Source organism: Carcharhinus amblyrhynchos, chromosome 33, assembly GCF_965287045.1.
Source record: "Carcharhinus amblyrhynchos chromosome 33, sCarAmb.v2.hapA, whole genome shotgun sequence".
NCBI lineage: Eukaryota > Metazoa > Chordata > Chondrichthyes > Carcharhiniformes > Carcharhinidae > Carcharhinus > Carcharhinus amblyrhynchos.
Genome location: NC_137356.1, coordinates 19368127 through 19392082, shown reverse-complemented (window position 1 = coordinate 19392082; position 23956 = coordinate 19368127). Strand labels below are relative to the sequence as shown.

The following is a 23956-nucleotide window of genomic DNA, read 5'->3' as shown; positions in this document are numbered from 1 at the left end:
GCTTTGCACTGTCAGCAAATGTGAATACATTATTTTCTGTCACTTTGTCTAAGTCATAAATGGTAAATAGCTGTGCCCCAGCATTGATCCTTGCAGCAGCCAACCAGTCGCTATTTGCCAACTCTGATGATTACTGACCCCAGCTTCCTGTCTGTAAACCAATCCTCTATCCAAGCTAATGTATCGCCCCCAAATCCATGAGCCATTACTTTTGGGAGCACTTTATTGAATGCCTTTGGGAAAACCCAGGTATACTACTTTGGTTGGTTCACCTCTGCCTACTTTAGAAGAAGCTGTAAAACATGATTTCCATTACTTAAACCTATGTTCACTTCTCCTGGTCATTATCACACTTATCCAAATGCATCGTGAAGATTTGCTCAAAGTAGATTCCAGCACTCCTTCCTTTTTTGAAAGCAGAGTTACATTTGCTCCTTCTAGTCTGGAAGGAACCATTGCAGAATGAAGGGAATTCAGGAACGTCAGAACCAGCAAACCCACTATCTGTACAGCTATCTCTTTTCAAACCTGCACTGTAGGCACCCGACCTGGGGCTTTGTCAGATTTTAGTTCCTTAAATTTCCCCAGTACTTTTTCCCTGCTGATAGGAATTACCTTTATTTCCTCACTCTTGTTAACCTCTAGGTTATCTGCTGTTTCTGTTTTGTAACTTGGGTGACACTGCTGCATCACAGCACCAGGGACCCAGATTTCGGGTGACTGTCTATCTGTGTGGCGTTTGCACATTCTCCCTGTGTCTGCATGGGTTTCCTCCCAGAGTTCAAAAGGTTAGGTTGATAAGCCATACTAAATTTTTTTTAAAGTTTATTTATTCGTGTCACAAGTAGGCTTGCATTAACACAACAATGAAGTTACTGTGAAAATCCCCTAGTTGCCACACTCGGGTGCCTATTCAGGTACACCGAGGGAGAATTTAGCACGGCCAATGCACCTAACCAGCACTTCTTTCGGACTATGGGAGGAAATCAGAGCATCCGGAAGAAATCTACACAGGGAGAACATGTAGACGTCACAGAGGCAGTGACCCAAGCTAGGAAACGAACCAAAGTCCCCGGCACTGTGAGGTAGCACCGCTAACCGCTGTGCTACTGTACTGTTAGTGTAAGGGAGATTAGCAAGGCAACGTAGAATTACAGGGATGAAGCCTGGATAGGGTCATTGTTGGTGCAGACACGATGGGCCAAATGGTCTTCTATGTTTGTAGGGATTCTGATTATTTTTCCACTGTAAAGCTAGACACAAAATATAATTGAATGTCTGACACACTGACAGGAGAAATTCTCATGGCATGGGAAAATGGCAAAGAGCCCAGTGTTTACTGAAGCTACTCTTTGTTTGTAAGCATAAAATTTGTTTTATATTCCTGCTAGTTTAATCTCATTCCAGTTTTTCCATTTTATCAACTTCCTGCTGGCCTGTTTCTGCTTTCCAAAACTTCACTCATCCTCAGAGTCACAACTATTTGCAACATTATTAAAGGTAAAGTTGGTACAGTCCCAGATGTGTTGTGAGACTTCTTACTGTGTTTACCCCAGTCCAACACCGGCATCTCCACATCGTGACAGTCCCAGATGACCAGAGCCTCTTCCCCCTTTGAGGAGGAGAGCTGACGAGTGGTGATTTAACCTGAGGGTCGCCACACCTCAGGCAAGGGGCAAGGTTGAGGAGGTAGGGCCTTCATGGATAACCTCAGCCGCTACATTGGTGATGTTGGCACTGCTCTGCATCACAAACCAGTTGGCCAGCCAGCTGAACTGACCAACCAGCCTAGTACACCAGCAAGAATTGGATACCTCCAGCCAATGCGCAAGAGACAAACACTGTAAAGTGTCATTTCTGGTTTCAGGAAACGTGTTTCGAGAAAGTGGATTTGTTGGGGTGGGGGGATAGATTATTATATGGTCAGTTTGACTGAATCCATGCAATATCATTAGACTTTTAACCTCCTTAGTTAGCTCAGGATGCACCTTTCTCACTGAGCTTTTGTTTTTCACTGGAATGTATTTTTGAATGTTTTGAATCGTTCCTTTAAATGTTTTAGCCTAATTAATCAATCAACCAGAGCCAGCTTTCCCCTCATCTTTTGTAATTAGTTTTTATTTTGTGATTGGCGTATGTGGAATTTAATTGTGTTATCGCTATTTCCCAGTGGATCTTTTACAATGACATTACTAATTAAACTCTGCTTCATTACACAATGCTAAATCTAAAGTGGCTTTATCCCTTTGGTTCCACGGCACATTACTGCAGAAAGCCATCATGAAAGCATTCCACGAACCAACCTTCCAGACCACCTTTGCCATGAAGATTAAAGCCCCCCCTACAGCTATTACATTGTCTTTGTTACATATTTTACTGTTAGGTGACTTATAAACTGCCCCTCCTGCATTTTCCAACCCTTGCGATTTCTGTCTCAACGCATACTGCTCTCACTCATGTCCTTGCATCATCCTTTCTTGTGATGTGGGGATGCCAGCGTTGGACTGGGGCGCGCACAGTAAGAGGTTTCACAACACCAGGTTAAAGTCCAACAGGTTTATTTGGCAGCACAAGCATTTGGCGTCTTGCTCCTTTATTACTAGGGCAATCCTCTTCCTCTTCCTGTTCCATTCTGTTTGTCTTTATGAAATGTTGTGTACCTTGAAATGTTTATTTCTTAATCTTGGTCACCTTGTAACCGTATATCTGTAATGGTGATTAGATTATAAACCAGCTTTCTCTATTTGTGCCACTAGTTCATTGTTCTTATTGTGGATGTTTCATGCATTCAGATAAACTTCAGTTAGATTTACTTTTTCAATCCTATTCCCTGCATAGACTTTGCACCCTGTTACGTTATTGTTCAACTCTGTCCCTTCCTGCTCCACTCAGCTTGTCTTTACCTGCATTGATATATTTCCTAATTGTCTTGACTTTTACTTTTGCATTTCTAATCTCCCTTCACCTAAACACTCCTCTCTTAATTTAACCTCACCTAATGAAGGAGCAATGCTCCAAAAGCTCGTGATACCAAATAAACCTGTTGGACTTTAATCTGGTGTTGTGAGACTTCTTACTGTTTTAATTTAAAGCCATTTTTGCTTCCTCTGACCTATATTTGCAGGATTGTAAGCTCTGTCCCTTTCTCTCTCACTCTGACTATGATTACCTGTATTATTGCCTTGTCCTTTCTCTCTAACTTTCCAAATGTCCCGTTACATGAAACCTCTGCCCTTCCCTCGCAACTATTGAGTTTCCAAGATCTCTGAACCAAGGAAACACTTGCACACCAGTGGCTTCTACTGTAGACTTTACGTTTCTTAACTCATTGATTACTTTCTATTTCTCCTTCTGAGATTTAAGTTTGCTTTGTTTTGTTAAACCCAGTGTTTCTGGGAATAGTTTGTGCTATCCCCCTGACAGGGCACATTGTGTAAAAGTAAACTTTATTCCGATCTGTTATGAACTAAAGAAATCATCAAATCCCTATTGCCCATTGAGCCTGCACCAATGGCAACCCCAACCAGACCCTATCCCTGTAATTCCATGTGTTTACCCTGCTAATCCCTCTGACACTAAGGGGCAATTTAGCACGGCCAGTCAACCTAACCTGCACATCTTTGGGCTGTGGGTGGAAATTGGAGCACCTGGATGAAACCCACGCAGGCACGGGGAGAATATGCAAACTCCAACAGAGTTACCTGAGGCAGGAATTGAACCCGGGCCTCTAGCGCTGAGAGGCAGCAGTGCTAGCTACTGGAGTAGAAACTGGAATTAGACATTTGACCCTTTGGACCAGCTTTGCCCTTCAACAAGATCATGGTTGATTTTTTTTTTTAAATCTCAGCCCCAACTTTTCCCACTATTCCTATATCCCTTAATTCCCCTAGTAGCACAAATCTATTGGCCTCTAAGAATATAGTCAACTTTGCATCTTCAGCTTTTTGTGACCGTAAAGTCCAAAGATTCCCTCCAAGTGAAGACACCTTTCATTTCGCTCCTAAATGGCTGATCCCATTTTTCTGATTTTGTAATCTGGTGTTCTCAGAATCCTAGCCACATCCACTCTCAGCATCCACCCCGTCAAACTCTTTACAAACTTTTAAATCGTCTCTTGTTCTTTTAAGCTCTAGAGGAGTTGCTCTGTCCTTCCTTGTAAGACAGTCCCCCAATCACAGGAACCAATTTAGTGGACCTTTGTTGTGCTCCCCTTGGAGAAAGTTTATTGGCCTTTAGTTAAGGAAACCCACTACACACACTGTAGGTATAGCCCCACCAATACCTTGGCTGTGTAGTTGTAGTGAGATTTTCTTTGGATTTGTTTAGGTTAGAGGGTCATTAGATTCATTCCACTGGTTGGCGCAACATCGAGGGCTGAAGGGCCTGTACTGCGCTGTAATGTTCTATGTCCTATGTTCTCTTCTATTCTTTGCAGCAAAGCCTAATATACCATTGCCTGCTGTCCCTGCATGTTAACTTTCTGTGATTCATGTACAAGGACACTGGTTCCTCCTCTGAACGCAAGTGTTTCCCATGCGTTCACTATTTAAATACTCTTTATTTTTCCTACCAGAGAATAACTTCATGCATGGCCACATTGTATTTGATCTGGCACATCCTTGTCCATCCTGTCTGTATCTCTCTACAGTCTGTGCCTTCCTTAGCAGTTATCACCCACCTAACTTTGTATTGTCAGCAAACTTGAATAAGTTACGCACAGTCTCCTCATCTTGAGTCAGTAACGTAGATTGTAAATAGCTGAGGACCAAGTACTGATTCTTCCGGAACCCTAATGGTTACAGCCTTCCAACTCAAATGTACCACCATTCATTCTTTCATTCTGTTTTTTGTCCATTAATCATTCTTCAACTGATGCTAATATACTGTTACCCCCAAACCCACAAGTCCTAATTTTGTTGAATAACCCCTTATGTGGCACCTTATCAAACGCGTTTTGAAAAACATGCATCCACTGGTTTGCCCTTAATGCCCGATGTATAGTATCCTCAAAAAGAACGCTCTGAACCATAAGACGTTGGAGCAGACGTAGGCCATTTGGCCCATCGAGTGTGCCGTGCCGTTCAGTGAGATCATGACCGATGTGATGATCCTCAACTCCACTATCCTGCCTTACCCCCATAACCCTCGATTCCCTCACTGATTAAAAATCTGTCCATCTCAGCCTGGCCCAGCCTCTATAGCCCTCTGACTTTCATGGGTCCTTGTTTAATTGCACTAATCTTTTCCTATTTACATACCAATAGAAACGTTTGTGATCTATTTTTATGTCTTTCTCACTAATCTACTCATTGCTTTTTTTTCCTTATCAATTTTTGGTCCTGCTTTGCTGGATCTTGAAGTTCTCCCAATCTTCAACCTTTCTATTCCAACTCCAATCCCATTTCCCAGCACTTGGCCCATGGCCTCGTCATCACAAGGGCACATCTAAATACTACTAAAATGTTATGAGGGTCTGTGCCTCCACCACCACCCTTTCAGGCAGCGAGTTCCAGGCTCCCACCTTTGGGTGAAAAGATTTTTTCCCCCTCTAAACCTCCTGCCCCTTCCATTAAATCTATGTCCTCTGCTCATTGATCCCTTCACCAAAGGGAAAAGTTTCTTCCTGTCCCCTTGTAATTTCATTCGCCTCAATCACGTCCCCCCCTCAGTCTTCTCTGCTCCAAGGGAAAACAACCCCAGTCTATCCAATCTCTTTTCAGAACCTAAACTCTTCAGCCAAGGCAGCATCCAGGCAAATCTCTTCTGCACCCTTTCCAGTGCTATCACATCCCTCCTATAATGTGGATTACAGAACTGCGCACAGTACTGTAGCTGCGGCCTAACCAAGGTATTATACAGTTCAGGGCATAACCTCCTTGCCCTTAAACTCTATGCCTTAACTAATAAAGGCAAGTAAGCCCCAAGCCTTCGTAACCACTTTATTCACCTGTGCTGATACCATAAGGATCGGTGTACATGTACACCAATGCTGCTCTGATCCTCAGAGCTTTCCTCGGTCCTGCCATTCATCATGTATTCCCTTGCCTTGTTTTTCCTGCCCAAATGCATCACCTCACGACAATCCGGATTGAATTCCATTTGCCTCTGACCAGCCCGTCAGTATCCTCCTGTAATCTAAGACAACCCTCCTCATTATTTCGCATCCCACCAATTTCCGTATATCCTTGGATTTACTGATCGACCTTCCTACATTCAAGTCTAAATCATTTATGTAAACCACAAACAGCTAAGACACCAGCACTGATTCCTTTTTTTTGATCTAATACCATCTTTAACACCTCTTGTTAGCCACAGTTGGACCATTTTGCCATGAATTTGTGACTGAAGGAATAGAAATTGATTGCAAGTTATGTATTGACCCTTTAACTGTTGTTGCTTATTTATCATCTAAACTTTCAGTGCAGCTTCCCAATCTTCGTCAACATGCCCTTCAAATTCCAGCAGTTCTGTCTTGTGGATAGCTTGTGACCTAGTTTGCTTTATTCAGATTTAAGACCCTAGTTTTGGACTTCACAAAATCACTTTCAAACTCAACATTTAAATTCCATTATTTTATGGTCACTCTTCCCTCAGGATCCCTTCATTGTAAGGTTCCAAAGATGTGCGGGTTAGGTGGATTGGCCATACTAAATTGCTCCTTAGTGTTAGGGGGATTAGCTAGGGTAAATGCATGGGGCTATGTGGATAGGGACTGGGTAAGTTTGTGGTAAGTGCAGACTTGATGGGCCGAATGGCCTGCTTCTGCACTATAAAATTCTATGCCTAATAATTTACAATTTCTCATGGCTCAATACCAGACCCGAAATAGTCTGTTCCCCAGCTGGTTTCTTGACATCCTGATCTTGAAAGCTCTCTTGTATACATCCTGTGAACCCATCCTACGCACTGTTTGTCCAGTATCCGAAGCTTCTGTGTGTGTGTTTCCCCACGTGGGTGGGGATACACTTCAGCTACCCCAACTACAGGGCTAACAATTTGAGAAATCAGGAGCCTGCTCATTCTTCTTGGTGTCCCCCATGCAAGCTTCTGTCTGAAAACAATACCTGGGGCCTGCTTTATAGGAATACAAAACTGGGAAACGCATTGCAAGTTCTTGCACCATCAACGACCTCCCCTGCAAGCTTTTGTGCACAAGGAGCTTTTAGACGCGGTTAACTCCTCCACCCAGAGTGATGTGATGTTTTGGACAAAGCGGATGCTGCAGCCTCCACGGAGGGAATTCATGTTATGATTGGGCAACAGGAAGTGTGGGTGAGGGCATGTCCTTTCCCCTGCAGAGCTGAGGCACTGCTCCACCATGCGGGGCTCCAGCTGAGTGACACACTGATGTGTTTGCTGCGATGGCAACATCTGGCTTTGAGCTTCATGCTGTTCTGCAGCTATTACTGAACCACTCCCAAAGGGAAAAAAAAATACATTTTTCAAGACAAGATTACAGAAAATTATCAGACTGATTTCACTCAATCTGCTAAAGGTCTCAGCAAATCCACTTCTTTCCAGCTTTAGTCAATTCTGAAACAGTTTTGATTTGTGCCTTTAGCTGGCGGATTAGGTAAAAGAAGTGAGCCCCTCAACACCTGCGTCAACAAGGAGGTTGTCCCCAATGTTCCTCTTTGATCCTTGTGAAAGCTGCACTTTCTGTTTCTCTATTTTTTGAGAGGCTGTAACATCTACACCACTTCCTCTTCAAGCATGTGTGTGTACTACATAATACTGTCCTCAGAGCTCTGGAACACCAGTAACGCTCATGTTACAAAACCTTACTTTCTAGCAGGAAGATAAATTGTGTCCCATGGCTCCAGTCCAGTGCCACCAAGCTGACTGTGGATAGTAGCATGCGTCTGGGCAGTGGCACAGCAAGGAGACACTACCCCTTGTCCTGCAGGAGCTAGTGAGAGAGCAACCCCTTTAGAGGCCAGAGGTGGGGTTGGGCCTTATCTACTTGAGAAACTCCTCCAGTTCTGCGGGATAGCTTGTAATCTAGCTCAGAGAGAAAGTTTATTTGACTCTTTCAACCCAAACTTTAGCAGTTATGGCACCACTGATGGTTAAATGTTGTTTTTTTTGCACTTGCATGCAAATTTATCCCAAGCCTAGGTGACATAACAGACATTTTCCATCAAGAATGTTGGTCATAGAATCCCTGCAGTGCAGGTGGAGGTCATTTGATCCATCACATGTGCGCTGGCTCTCCGATAGAACGCCAAGGGTCAATTTAGCATGGTCAATTCGCCTACCCTGCCCATCTTTGGAGTGTGGGAGGAAACCCACGCAGACACAGTGCGAATGTGCTAACTCCATACAGACAGATCCCTCAAGGCTGGAATGGAAACCAGGTCCCTGGCACTGAGGCAGCAGCGTCAACCACTGTGCCATTGTGCCACTGATGTTAAAGTGTAAGCTTGCCACATTCCGGGAGTGCACCGGAACAGCTGCATCTTTTCCCAGTCACTGACCTGGTTTTGAGCCAGTCCTGGTCTAGCGATACTAGTCCATCCACGCCTAGTGTACTCTGAAATTGCGAACCTCCATCATTGAGGAGGTTGCGGGGAATTGCTGCGTATTACCACGAAGGGAAGTTCATTGTCTTGCCATTTATTTCGAGAGCCCGTGTTGTTTGCCCTTCCCCAAAGGAAGTACTGCTGACATTTTAGAACATAGAACATTACAGCGCAGTACAGGCCCTTCGGCCCTCGATGTTGCGCCGACCAGTGGAACCAATCTAATGACCCTCTAACCTAAACTATTCCAATGTTATCCATATGCCTATCCACTGACCATTTGAATGCCCTTAAAGTTGGCGAGTCCACAACTGCTGCAGGCAGGGCATTCCACGACCTTACTATCCTCTGAGTAAAGAACCTACCTCTGACATCCATCCTATAATTACCACCCCTTAATTTAAAGCTATGTTCCCTCGTGTTAGCCATCACCATCCAAGGCAAAAGGCTCTCACTGTCCACCCTATCCAATCCTTTGATCATCTTGTATGCCTCAATCAGGTCACCTGGTAACCTTCTCTCCAATGAAAATAACCTCAAGTCCTTCAGCCTTTCCTCATAAGACCTTCCCACCATACCAGGCAACATCCTGGTAAACCTCCTCTGCACCCTTTCCAATGCCTCCACATTTTTCTTATAATGGGGCGACCAGAACTGTACACAATACTCCAAGTGCGGCCGCACCGGCGTTTTGTACAGTTGTAACATGACCTCACGGCTCCAAAATTCAATCCCTCTTCCAATAAAAGCTAACACACTGTACGCCTTCTTAACAACCTTATCAACCTGGGTGCCAACTTTCAGGGAGCTATGCACATGTACCCCGAGATCTCTCTGCTCGTCAACACTACTAAGAGTCCTTCAATTAACTCTATATTCTGAACTCCTGTTATTCTTACCAAAGTGAATCACCTCACACTTTTCCGTATTAAACTCCATTTGCCACCTCTCGGCCCAGCTCTGCAGCTTATCTATGTCTCTCTGCAAACTGTAACATCCATCCTCACTGTCTACAACTCCTCCAACTTTGTCGTCAGCAAATTTACTAATCCATCCTTCTACACCCTCATCTAGGTCATTTATAAAAATGACAAACAGCAGTGGCCCCAAAACAGATCCTTGAGGTACACCACTTGTAACTGAACTCCAGGTTGAATATTTCCCATCAACCACCACCCTCTGTCTTCTATCAGCTAGCCAATTCCTGATCCAAACTGCTAAATCACCCTCAATCCCATGCATCTGCATTTTCTGCAGTAGCCTACCATGGGGAACCTTATCAAACGCTTTGCTAAAATCCATATACACCATGTCAACTGCCTTACCCTTATCCACCTCTTTGGTCACCTTTTCAAAAAACTCGACAAAGTTTGTGAGGCACGACCTACCCTTCACAAAACCGTGTTGACTATCCCTAATCAATTTATTTCCCTCGAGATGATTATAAATCCTATCCCTTATTATTCTTTTCAAAACTTTGCCCACAACAGAAGTAAGGCTCACTGGTCTATAATTCCCAGGATGGCCTCTACTCCCCTTCTTGAACAAGGGGACAACATTTGCTATCCTCCAGTCTTCTGGCACTATACCTGAAGCCAGGCATAGTTTTCCTTTAGGAAAGGTATCTGACCAGATGATCACCTCAGTTACTCTGGATTTAGATAAAAGCAAAATACTGCGGATGCTGGAATCTGAAACAAAAACAGAAAATGCTGGAAAAACTCAACAGGTCTGACAGCATCTGTGGCAAGAGAATAGAGTAAGAAGTGTCACAACACCATTGGGTAGCACAAGCTTTCGGAGTGCTCCTTCCTCAGGTAAGGAAGTAGTGACGCTCCGAAAGCTACCAAATAGACCTGTTGGACTTTAAGAAGTTTCAAAACACCAGGTTACTGTGCTTACCCCAGTCCAACGCTGGCAACTCCACATCATGAAAGAGAGTTGAGCCAGAGCTCTGACCAAGAGTCATCCTTACTCAAAATGTTAGCCTTACTCTTTGACCTGCTGGATGTTTGCAGCATTTTCTGGTTTTACGCCAGATTTAGATTTCTTTTCAATACTTACCTGAAATTCTGCCAGGTAGGTTTGACAATGATTAATGGTATAGATTCTCTCCTTTATCACGTCACACTTGCCCTGTTTTTTTTGCTGTTGTTATTATTTGGTGTCATAAAGATTTATAGCTCGGAAACAGACCGTTTGGCCCAACTTGTCCATGCCATCCCTTTTATTAATCACTAAGCTTGTCTGAGTTGCCCACATTTGGCCCATATCCCTCTTTACCCATCTGTCTAAATGCTTTGTGTGTGTGTGTGTTGGCTGGGGGAGTGTGCGTGTTGGTGTTGAGATGGAGCATGTTGCAGACTGCTAATCTTGTCCCACTGCTGTGGTTTCAGCACAAAGTAATCACCTCCATTACTCAAACAGCTTAACGCACCTTCACCAGTTAGTAGAGCTGGCAAAAATGAATTTAGCCGTTGAAGCAATCGATTCACTTGAACCAGAAGACATTTAAGGAACCAAGCTTATTTTCTTTCCCCTGTGATTTTGTTTGAAATCTTGAAAATCTTTAATGGGAAATTGAGGAGATGGTGCAGAGAATTCTGCCTCCAATCCATTTACTCTGGCAATGCGGGCTTTGATTTGATTTATTATTGGGATATAGTGGAAAGTATCGTTTCTTGTGAGCTATACAGACAAAGCATACTGTTCATAGAATATATAGGGAAGAAGGAAAGAGAGGGTGCAGAATACAGTCACAGCTGGGGTGTAGAGAAAGATCAGCTTAATGTAAGGTAGGTCCATTCAAAAACTTGATGGCAGCAGTGGGGTAAGAAGCTGTTCTTGAGTCAGGAGGCCAGCTTTACGTTAATTTGTCTCCAGGTGAACCTGCTTTGTTTGCAGCAGTGACCCTACCTAATGCATGGGGTCTGGTTAAATATTAAACAAAATGATTGATTGGAATTAGTATTTGAAAGATCCTTCCTCTTCTTTTCTTCACCCCTTCCCCACCCTCCCCCACTCAAGAGTGCAGGGAATACAGACTTTATAACTGCTTATGGGCTGGTCGTACCTCTGAGTTTGTAAGTACAGCTGTGGGCTGTGTAATATGAGCTTTCTACTGCTGTGTTAGTGGTGTCTTTCTGTGAAACTTTCTCTTTCTTCCTTTTACTCCTTTGTGGATTTCCCCCTGTAGGAAAGTGCTGCCTTGGCAGATAGATTGATCCAGGTATGACTTCCCACTTTCTTCCGTGGCCTTTTAAACTTGCTAACTCCTCCAGAGCAATCTGGCGAGGTAACCCCCCCCCCCTCTTGTCACACTCACCCGCATGCTGCATGTTGTCATCTCTGTGGGCGCGTTCAGTGTAACCCAGGCTTTGGGCCTCGCTTGCACTGCCAGTCACCTATGGTAAGTAAATGCAAAGATTAGTGATGCACAGGATGATCTGCGCGGACCCAGGTTTGGGCAGTCAATACGTCAACTGGGGGAGGTGGGAGTAGGTGGCATGCCCTTGGTAGGATCATCACAACTACGATTTGCAATATAAACTGGATAAAGGGAGATCATGCACATACATGTACCCTGTGACAGGTGTATTTCGTGCATTGTGCTTGGAAGCTGTGTACCCGGTATAGCAAGTGGAGCCGATATTTAACATTGGGCGGAAGAGTCTCTCTGTCTGGGTACAGCAGCTACCAGGGTGACATGTGTACGTGTACCTTTACTCTGTATACCGACTGTAAAATGGGTAATGTGTCGCAGATTGTACGAAAACGGCAAGTTTCAACATTCTTGTGTATCACAAGTCTGAGCATTTAATCTGGATGAAGAGGATTTCATGTGCTGTTGTTGGATTTAACCCGTCTACCTCACTAGGTGCATGCTGCAGGCTCCCTTAAACCTTCATAACCAGCAGAGAAATACTAATGCTACATCCCTTAAAGCATGCCAAGTATTTAAAGGAGTATTCCTTGTCACACTGAAATACCTTAACTGTGCCTATCTGACCTGACACATGCAAATAAAGAATTCTGGTCGACAGTCCCAATCACAGCATTGTTCTAATGTTTATTTTAACCAGTGGTTATTAACAGTATGATCCAGGAATGATAACATTCTTTGTTTAACCTTGGATTGGTGTTTTTTTTTCAAACTGTAACTACTGCACACAGTGCTGTGACCATGTGTACAAAATGTGCTGCTTGATATTTGGAAGCGAGAGCTTTGAGTTGCACTGCTCTCTGGGGTCGACAAAGGGTGATGGACTTGACCCTGCTGTAATCAGACGCACTTCAGGAATGGCTGAAGAAGTGACAAATTCTGGTCCATTCGTAGCTTCTGCCTGAGTTTACACAGGAACAGTAGCACAAGTCGGCCCCCTAACTATTTAAGGAATGCATTTCCAGCAGCCAGTTTGTAAAGGAATACTCTTTTTAATCTCTCATGCACATGATTTTTTTTTATTTGTTTTTGGGGGAGGGGGGATTGGACTTGGAGGGGGGACAGAGAACTTGTTGATTTGATTTGCAAAGTATTAAAGCTAGGACAGGTAGAGTGACTGTGCAGAATCAGAATTATTTCAAGTAATTGTGTTTCAATGAATAATGGCAGCAAAATGATCCCGTGTCGCAAAACCGTACCATTTGGACATACCGTTTGTACAAGGTATCTAAACGGCCAGCCACTGGAATTAATTTGAGCTGCTGTTTAGTTTATTAGTGTCGCAAGCACGTTAACACTGCAATGAGGTTACTGTGAAAAGCTCTGTCGCCACACTCTGGCGCCTGTTCGGGTTCACTGAGGGAGAATGACCAATGCACTAACCAGCACGTCTTTTGGAATGTGGGGGGAAGCCAGAAACCCATACACAGTGACCCAAGCTGGGAATCGAACCCAGGTCCCTGGTGCTGTGAGACAGCGGTGCCCCATGCCACAATGCCACTACTCTGGGATGTACGCTAAGCAATGACTTTTTTTATATTTCAAAGTACTGGCAGCTGTAGGATGTGTAAATGCTTGAATGCCGAGAAGGTTCATCGGTCTGACTGGGGCAAGGTATTCTTCCAAATTTGCACCTCCTTAGCATCATATGCACGTACGTACAAGTTTCTAACCAACAAGATGACATTTGGTCAAAGTCTCCCTGCGCCATTTCTCCTGTTTTAAAAGGAAAGGCCAGTTAATGATTCCTAACCCTGTCAACCTAAGCATTCCGCTTCCCGCCTGGGAAATATATATGCAGCACTCTCAGGTCAGGCCGCCTACTCAAATCAACATTCACTAACACGGTGGCACAGTGGGTTAGCACTGCTGCCTCTCAGCGCCAGGGACCTGAGTTCGATTCCTGGCTTGAGTCAGTCTCATGCAAAGTCTACACATTCTCCCCATGTCTGCATGGGCCTCCTTTGGATCTCTGGGTGTTTCAGTTGCCTCCCACAGTTCAAACACGTGGCTTAGGTTGATTTGCCATGATAAATTGCTCGATAGTGTTCAATGATGTGTAGGTTAGCGCGATTAGCGGGGTAAACTCATGTGGATATGGGAATACGGCCTGGGTGGGATTCTGTGTTGGGGAGTTGGTGCAGATTCAGTGGGTCGAATAGTGGCCTTCTGCACTGCAGGATTCCGGTAATTCTATGACTCAAAGCTTGATTATGAGGAGTGTTTGGCAATTCCAAATACTTTAGATTTATGTCGCAGCTTGGAGAGATGTCTGTAAAATAATTAATCTTTGGCAGCAGTTGACGTTGTGGTTAATTACACACACCATGTCCTTGATTGGAAAGTCAAGGAGTCCCAGAATGAAACTGTCTGTGAGAACAGAGACAATGGTGATGAACGTGTTCCTTTGTTAAGTCTCCCTTCGAGACGAACTCAATGGGTCAGCCTGCCCATTCCTCCCCACCCTCCACCTCAGAGGCTGTGCATCCTCCCTGCTGCCCCCACAGGGCCCAGCCTGCCTGCCACCTGTACTTTTTCCCCCCGCACCCCACACACACACACACACACCCCACACACACACACACCCCACACACACACACACACACACCCCACACACACACACACACACACACCCCACACACACACACACACACACACACCCCACACACACACACACACACACACCCCACACACACACACACACACACCCCACACACACACACACACACACCCCACACACACACCCCACACACGAAACCCATCTCCCCTTTAGGGTGTTGAGGTTGTTGCCTTTGATATTTTCCAGCTTTTCCCCAGTAGATGGATCAGTTGCAACGAGTTTGCTGCTCTTCTCCTTCAGGGTATCAGATCTGAGGGGTTTGCAATGCTGAGCTCCATGTACCTGAATGAGGAAGATTTGAGTGTTGTTCATCTCCACATCATCTAGATGCGGGTAGTCGTCCTTTGGTTAAAGCTAATTTCCATGTGCGGGCCTCTCTCGGTTTTATTGTTAGCTTTGTGAAAGATTTGAGGATTTACAGGGCTTGGTTTTCCGAGGAGGATTGCATTGTGTTTGATTTTGCAGTGGTCACTGACCAGGATATCCAATCATGGAGGGGGGGGGGGGGGGGCTACTCCTGTAGATGTGGTGGGGTGCGTGTGGATGGGTCTATCCACGGGGCTCCTCCTGTACATGGATTTGAGGGTGGATGGGTCTATGCACGGGGCTGCTCCTGTGTATGTGTGGGTGGGGTGGGTACCCAGAAAGCTCCTCCTGTACTTGGAGGTGGGTGTCTATCTGGGGGGGGGGGCTTGCGTGGGGGAGAAGATGCAGGAAGCAATGGGATTTTGTGCTCCGTTTCCTCTGCTGTTCCAGGTGAAGGCTGCCATTAATAGAAAACAGACCTTCTTCCTTCAGAAGCCTTGTTGGGGGTAGAGGAGGTGACCCAGTCGGTGAGATCCTGTATAAATTGTAGCAGCGACTGGCAGGAAAGGGTTCAGGAGAAGCTCCGGGGCTGGGGGGAGCAGGCATTATGGGGCAGAGGCTAGGTGACTGGGGTGGATAGCTGTGGGTTGCTGCTCACAATACTTGTCTGTTTGACCAGTTTTTCTACAGTTGGATGTGGGAAATGTCTGCATGTTCAGTTGGTTTATTTTCAGTTCTGTTGGCATCAAGTCCAGGGGTCTCACTCAGTGGCTGCCTGGAACTCCCATTCCATCTATTTGGTAGCTGGGCTGTGGGTCCTTTCTTTGTTCATCTTTACTTTTCCGGGTCTGCAGTTTCAGTTGTTACCAATCATCTGACAGTATCTCCCGATCAGCTTTTTATTTCTCAGGCCCCAGCTTTGGAGGCATGGTGGCCTCTGCATGTGAATTGTCTTTACACTCTTCCCTGCTATCTCTTTTACGCCACCACTTCCCCTCCACCCTTCCCATGGGTTCAGCACGGTGCTGCCCTTTTTTTTCTGTATTTGTCAAATGTGCATCACAGCCTGATTTTTGATTTCACTTTCATGCGATCTGTGAGTGCACGTCTCAGCCTCTGGGTCACTCTTCGTACCTCTGCGGTGAGGTGTTGCTGCTCTCGGTGATGCATTTTCACAGTTCCATACCCATCGCTTTAAACAGCACCCAGTTCCGGAGTCAGTCTTGTGTCGGGGGCCCCAAGTGTCAGATTCTTTCAGTACTGCCACTGGTCATCCCTTCATCCTCTTTTCCCCATGCTTTCTGTAGGCGTTGATTCTTTCCATGGGAATAATCCCATCAATGCTGGTTTTCCTCTCCCTCTGACGTGTCTGACGATGAAAAGATGGCAGGCTGTTGGACCACGTGTTGATTCACAACCCTGCGCTTCTGTCCTCTCCCCACACTCATTTAGGACGTAAACGTTCTCCTAATGCTTGTCTCAGCTGAGATTGGTGAGTTTAACATGGGTTCATGGCCTCCCTCTCTCTCTGTGTGGTTCCAGTACTCACTAGATAACTTTATTGATCAATTTGGCAGCTCCCTCTTTGCGCAAACGAGTTATGAGCAGGACGAACCCTCAAAAGGGAGCAAATTTATTTACTTTCCAGGCAGTTCAAAGGTAAAGTAAGAATGGAGTTCGATCTTTAGAGAGTTGGAAGCCTGGCCTTATCGCTAACCTTTCTCTCCCTCATGGGTTTGTCTTCAGGGACAAGTAACCAGAGCTCAGGAAGCTGAGGAGAACTACGTCATCAAACGCGAGCTGGCTGTAGCAAAGCAGCAGTTCAACACAACCAGTGAGAAACTAGAAGAAGCACAGAGCACCATTCAGGAACTGCAGGAGCTGAGGGTAAGGAAAGGCAGGTGTGGCATTGCTCACTCTCTCATTCACTAGAGGGCAATGTGACCAGGCTGCTTTATGGTGATCCCTCACTTGGATAGGTGTCAGGGACACTTAATGTAGATGTCGCTGTTCGACTGAACCAAACTGAAAATCCACTAACTGGTGCTTTGTCTGAGGGCCTCTGTACATTGCCCTATGGATAGCTGGATCACCACCGAGACCCTCTGATCCCCCTCATAACAAGAGAAAGGAACGCTCATTTCAAATGGCTCCTGTGTCATGTTAGAAGTGGCTTCCAGTGAAAGTGGGTAAGATCTGTGAATGGGTCACTTTCCTGCAGGAACTGAAATGTCACTTTTGAATTTCCCAGAAAGCGAGTCCTCCATCCTGCCATTATCGGAGTTATCCTGTACACGCCTGACGCTCCAACCCGGAGTTATCCTGTACACGCCTGACGCTCCAACCCGGAGTTATCCTGTACGCCCCTGACGCTCCAACTCGGAGTTATCCTTTACAGTAAGAAGTCTCACAATACCAGGTTAAAGTCCAAGAGGTTTATTTTGCAGCAAACACCATTAACTTTCGGGACTTTGCTCCTTTGTTAGGTGAGTGGGGTGTTCTGATCACAAACAGGGCAGATAAAGGCACACACTCAGTTTACAGAATACTGATTGGAATGAGAGTCTTTACAGCTAATCAAGTCTTAAAGGTGCTGACAATGTGAGTGGAGATAGCATTAAGAATAGGTTAAAGAGATGTGTATTGTCTCTAGACGGGACAGTCAGTGAGATATTGCAAGCCCAGGCAAATCATGGGGGTTACAAATAGTGTGACATGAACCCAAGATCGTATATACCCCTGACACTCCAACCCTGTCAAACTAATGTGTGTTTGCCTCTTTTAGTGTATGGCAACTGTTACTGGCCTAATCTAAAGGATGCACACATTGATAACAGCTTTCAGAGTGCTGGTTACTGGCAATTGAATGAATTCCATAATGACAAACCGTGGCTTTAATCTCTTGCGCTGACAGCTTCCTTTAGGTAGTCACGTCCTAGGTGGTGTTTAGCGATACTTTCACTTTTCCCGTAATGTGCTATCTTACAGATAATAAAACATTTTTAATGGAGCAAAAGTATAACCTTTAAATTCAAATTGAGCATTCAGAGAATAATAAACAAGTTTCTTTACAACTTGCTTTGGTACAGAAGAGGTTTACCAGGATGTTGCCATGTCTGGAGGGTATTAATTGTGAGGAGAGGTGGGATAAACCCGGTTTGTTCTCACTGGAACGACGAAAATTGAGGGGTGACCTGACAGAGGTCTCCAAGATTGAATGGCATGGGCAGAGTGGATAATCAGATGCACATTCCTAGGGTAGAACAGTCAAGTTCTAGGGGACATGGGTTTAAGATGCGTGGGGAATAGTTCAGAGGAAATGTGTGAGGCAGGTTTTTTACACAGAAGGTGGTGAATGCTTGAAACGTGCTGCCCGGGGAGGGGGTGGGAGCAGGTATGATAACAGCATTTAAGGGGCATCTAGACGAATACATGAATAGGATGGGAATGAAAGAATACAAACTCCAAGTGCATACGGTTTTAGTTAGACATTGTGATCAGCGCAGACTGTGTTCTGTGTTCAGACCTGGAGGGCTGAAGGGCATGTTCTGTGCTGTACTGTTCTTTGTTCTTGCTTTGATGTCACCCTGACACCTGAATTGTGTTCGTACCTGCTGCACTATATATTTTGATCTTTCTAACATACACCCCGAGCTCCATCACTTGGTTTGTAACACAATCCAGCTTCGCTCCACAAACAGAGAGCAGAGCCAGCAAGTGATACTTGCTGTGTGCTTTGTACTGTGACGGACGTGTGCCAACAGAGCAACATTCAGCCAGGGGGTGATTGATACACAGGTGGTCGGTGTCAGACGGTTTAACTGTGCACCAGAGTGCTCACAATGAGAGCAAAACAACCTCCATTTCATTTCAGCAGGTGCAGGGTTTCCCCCAACTGCTTGGCAGCATCTGCACTGTGAGATTTGTCAATTCGGATACAGGGAGAGGTTAAGTGTATCAGTCAGCACAGGCTGCTGTTGTGGTCAAAGAGCACTGACTTCCGCAGGTCTTTGAGTGTGGAGCAATGTGTGCCTACTAAAGATTCCCAAATTATGCCTCCTCGGAGCTGCTGGCTTTCTCTTCATAATCTTTTCAAAGAAAGAAGAATTAATATGATGAACAAAAATGTGCTTTACTCCTGAATAATATAAAAATCTATCCCAGTTTGTTTGCATCCTGTGCCATGGTAATGAGCTGATTGAGTTGACTGTCCCCATTACTCTTTTAACTGTTACTTAACTTCACGGGCAACACCGATGCATTAAAAAAGTTCTAAGTTGGTAAAATCAGGAAGAGTGGGAGGTCTTTTTTGTTTTAGGATTGTTTTTCTCTTTTAATCCACAGGTGCTTTGGTCCGCCTTGTTGCCCAACAAGGGGCATACACGTGGTGGGTCATGCGAGGGCTGCTCTTGGACGTTTCGAGAGTAGCCTAGTGCTTCACGTTGTTAGTGTACGCTTAAACTGGAGCAGCTGATGGGCAACATGACAGCTCAGTGACCATCACTGATTGCTGTGCAGACACATGGATTTGGGCCAGTGTCTGTGGGAGTTTGCCCATTCTCCCCGTGCTTGCGTGGGTTTTCTCCAGGTGCTCCGGTTTCCTCCCACACCACAAAGATGTGCTATTAGGCTGATTGGTGTAACAATTTGTCCCTAAATTAGTCTCCCCTCAATCTGGTTTCCAATGTGGAGTGCCATAAGCATAGACAATGGTCTTGGGTGGAGAGGGGACTCGCAATGTTGAAATGGCGGCACGGGTTCGTTGGGCCAAAGGGCCTGTTTCCCGGGCTGTGTTGTTCTTTGTTCTTTGTTTTTGCTGGAGTTCACATGAATGAACAAGTCTCTGTTATTCATTCACATGAATGAATAATAGAGACTTATAAAATTCTAACATGGGGAGGTAGCTAAATGGAAACAAAATTGGCTTGATGATAGTAGCCAGAGGGTGGTTATAGAGGATTGTTTTTCAAACTGTGAATAGCGGTGTGCCTCAGGGATCAGTGCTGGGTCCACTGTTACTTATTAATTATATTAATGATTTAGAAGAGAATATAGGAAGCATGGTTAGTAAGTTTGCAGATGAGATCAAGATTAGTGACATAGTGGACAGTGAAGAAGGTTATCTCGGATTGCAACAGGATCTTGGTCAATTGGGCCAGTGGACTGACGAATGACAGAATTAATTTAGGTAAATGCGAGGTGATGCATTTTGGTAGATTGAACCTGGGCAGGACTTACTCAGTGGGCTGTTGGGGAGAGTTGCAGAACAAAGAGATCTAAGGGTACAGGTTCATAAATCTTTGAAAGTGGAGTCGCATTTGGACAGAGTTGCAAAGAAGGCATTCAGCATGCTTGGTTTCATCGGTCAGAACATTGAATACAGGAGTTGGGACGTCTTGTTGAAGTTGTACAAGACATTGGTAAGGCCACACTTGGAATACTGTGTACAGTTCTGGTCACCCTATTATAGAAAGGATATTATTAACCTAGAAAGAATTCAGCAAAAAATTTACTAGGATGCTACAGGGAATTGATGGTTTGAGTTATAAGGAGATGCTGGATAGACTGGGACTTTTTTGTCTAGTGCATAGAAGGCTGAGGGGTGATCTTATAGAGATGTATAAAATAATGAGAGGCATAGATCAGCTGGATAGTCAATATCTTTTCCCAAAGATAGGGGAGTCTAAAACTAGAGGGCATAGGTTTAAGGTGAGAGGGGAGAGATACAAAGGGATCCAGAGGGGCAATTTTTTCACACCGAGGGTGGTGAGTGTCTGAACAAGCTGCCAGAGGTGGTAGTAGAGGCGGGTACAATTTTGTCTTTTAAAAAGCGTTTGGACAGTTACATGGGTAAGATGGGTATAGAGGGATCTGGGCCAAACATAGGCAATTGGGACTAGCTTAGGGGTTTTTAAAAAAGGCAATATGGACATGTTGGGCCGAAGGGCCTGTTTCTATGTTATAAACCTCTGACTCAACAGGGTAGGTCAAGGAAGCATGTTCCCTGTGGTGGGGGAATCCAGAATCAGGGGTCACAGTATGAGTTTTTGGGATAAACCATTTAGGATGGAGATGAGGAACTATTTCTTCGCCCAAAGAGTGGTGAGCCTGTGAGTAGGAAGTCAATGATGCCAAAACATTGAATGTATTCAAGAGGCGGTTAGATATAGCATTTGGGGCCAACAGGATCAAAGGTTATGGGGAGAAAGCAGGATTAGGCTACTGAGTTGGACGATCAGCCATGATCGTGATGTACTCGTTAGAGTTTAGAAGAATGAGGGGAGATCTCATTGAGACGTATAAGATGATGAATGGGATGGATAGGATAGAGGTGGAGAGACTCTTCCCGCTCAAAAAAGACAGTAGGACTAGGGGGCACAGCCTCAAGATAAAGGGGAGGCGGTTTAGAACGGAGTTGAGGAGGAACTTCTTCACTCAAAGGGTGGTGAATCTCTGGAATTCTCTGCCCGTTGAAGTGGTGGAGGCTGCCTCGCTAAATATTTTTAAGAAGCGGGTTGATGGGTTCTTGATAAGAGAGGGGATTAAGGGTTATGGGGAGAGGGCGGGAAAGTGGAACTGAGCCACAACAGATCAGCCATGATCTTATTGAATGGCGGGGCAGGCTCGAAGGGCTAGATGGCCTACTCCTGCTCCTATTTCTTATGTTCTTATGTTCTTATGAATAGCAGACTAGGCTCGAAGGGCCAAATGGCCTCACCTTGCTCCTATCTTCTGTGTTTCTATATCTTACTCCTCTTTCCCTCACACCACTGATCGTGCGATTTGGAGGCCAAGAGCTGAGATTATCAATCTAAAGTTGTCTGAACGGCTGGTTAGTGATGCCAACAGTGTAGATCCAGTTCCCATAATGGCTAAGTTTAGGCTTGGCCAAGATCTTTGTATCCGCTTTGGCCACGGGCAAGGTACCAGGGGATTGGAGAATAGCTAATATTGTCCCTTTGTTTAATAAGGGCAGAAGGGACAATCTGGGAAATTTCAGGCCTGTGAGCCTTGCATCAGTGGCAGGGAGATTATTAGAGAAAGTTCTTAGAAATAAAATGTATTCGTCTCAAGAAGAGAATAGGCTTATTAGCGATGGGCAGCATGGTTTTGCGAAGGGGAGGTTGTGTCTCTCAAACTTGATCGAGTTCTTTGAGGAATTGATAACATGTATAATGTATAATGGACTTTAGTAAAGCTTTTGATAAGTTACCCCATGGCAGGCTGATAACGAACGTGAAGTCCTATGGAATCCGAGGTGAGCTGGTAAGATGGATACAAAACTGGCCTGGGCATAGTAAACTGAGAGTAGTAGTGGAAAGGGTCGTTTTCTAACTGCAGGTCTGTGACAAGCGATCTTCCACAAGGATCAGTGCGGGGGCCTCTGTTGTTTGTAATATATATAAATGATTTGGAGGAAAATGTAGGTAGCCTAATTAGTAAATTTTCAGATGATACAAAGATTCTGGGAGTAGCAAATAGCAAGGAGGATTGTCAGAGGACAGAAGGATATAAATTGGCTGGAGACCTGGGCCGAAAGATAGCAGATAGAATTTAACCTGGATAAATATAAGGTGACGCGATTTGGAAGGTCTACTGCAGAAGGGAAGTATACAGTAAATGGTAGCGCCCTTAGAAATCTTTATTTTTTTAAGAGAGAATAGAAATACCACACAGAGACCTAGGCACCACAGTTCCCTGAAGGTGGCAACTCAGGTGGACAGTGTGGCCAAGAAGGCATATGGCATGCTGGCCTTCATTGGTTGGGTGTTGAGTATAGGAATTGGAAAATCATGTTGCAGCTGTATAAAACTTTGGTTAGGCTGCATTTGGAGTATTGTGTTCAATTCTGGCTGCCATCCTACCAGAAGGATATTGATGAGAGGGTGCAGGAGAGGGGCTTTGAAGAAAGGTTGCAAAAACTTGGATTATTTTCATTGGAGTGTTGTAGAATGAGGGGGGACCTGATAGAGGTTTACAAGATGATGACAGGCTTGGATAGTCAGAATTTTTTTTCCCAGGACCGAAGGGTCAATTGCTGGGGGCGTAGGTTAAAAGTGAGAGGGGAAAAGTTTGAAAGCGATACAAAGATTGGGGGAGTAGGGACAACTTTTTAACACATGAATGTCTGGAACGCGCTGCTGGAGGAGGTGATGGAAGCAGATTCTGTAACAACATTCAGGAGGCATCTGGATAGATACATGAATCGTCAGGGAATAGATATGGACCACGTAGAGGCCAGAAGATGTTAGATTTGAGAGGCACCTGTGTTGTCACAGACTCAGAGGGCTGAAGAGCCTGTTCCTGTGCAGTACTGGTTTTTGTAAGCTTAATCATATCACCTCAACCATGCCCCTCACCTGAGGTGTGGTGATCCTCGGGTTAAATCACCACCAGTGATTTAACCAGTGAAAGGGGAAAGTAGGCTTTTGTCATCTGGGACTGTGGCGAATTTCCCTTTAATCCTGTAACAGCCTGTAAGACTGCTGATGTTAAGTTACATCTCCTTTCTTGTTGCTGTATCGCAGAATGGAATGACTTCTGCAATAAACTGCTCCTTGTCATATTGGAATATTGTAGAGGAGGAAGTGAGCTGTTGGCTGTGGAATGGTGGATTAGTAGGAACAGTTTACAGGCTGCACTTTCTGCGTTCATTCTGCATGTGAAAAAGTTCTTTCAAACATTCCTCAGTTTGTTTATTTGAACCCCTTTGTTTAAATGATCATGAAACTGTTTTGGGAAGAGAAACGTGTTTGATTAATTGGTAAGTATATTTGATTTGATTTATTATTTCACATGTATTCGTATACAGTGAAAAGTATTGTTTCTTGCACGTTATACAGACAAAGCATACCCTTCATAGAGAAGGAATGGAGAGAGTGCAGAATGTAGTGTTACAGTCACAGCTAGGGTGTAGAAAAAGATCAACTCAATGCAAGGTAGGTTCATTCAAAAGTCTGATGGCAGCAGGGAAGAGGCTATTCTTGAGTCGGTTGAGAGGTGACCTCAGACTGTTGTATTTTCTTCCTAACAGAAGAAGGTGGAAGAGAGAATGTCCGGGGTGTG

At 44.8% G+C, this 23956-nt stretch overlaps 1 protein-coding gene across 4 annotated transcripts in view; it reads left to right on the top strand.

Annotated features, from left to right (window-relative positions):
- The window catches only part of LOC145360855 (EVI5-like protein), a 301896-nt gene that overhangs the window by 145193 nt on the left and 132747 nt on the right, over positions 1 to 23956 (top strand). For 2 of the 4 annotated variants that reach the window (XM_080216328.1, XM_080216326.1), the window contains exons 13-14: positions 11719 to 11751; positions 16637 to 16777. The exons of 1 other annotated variant lie outside the window; for it this stretch is intronic. In XM_080216328.1, the coding sequence (XP_080072454.1) occupies positions 11719 to 11751; positions 16637 to 16777 (174 nt within the window). The remainder of the gene's footprint in view (positions 1 to 11718; positions 11752 to 16636; positions 16778 to 23956) is intronic. One more of the 4 variants, XM_080216327.1, reaches the window with a different exon arrangement.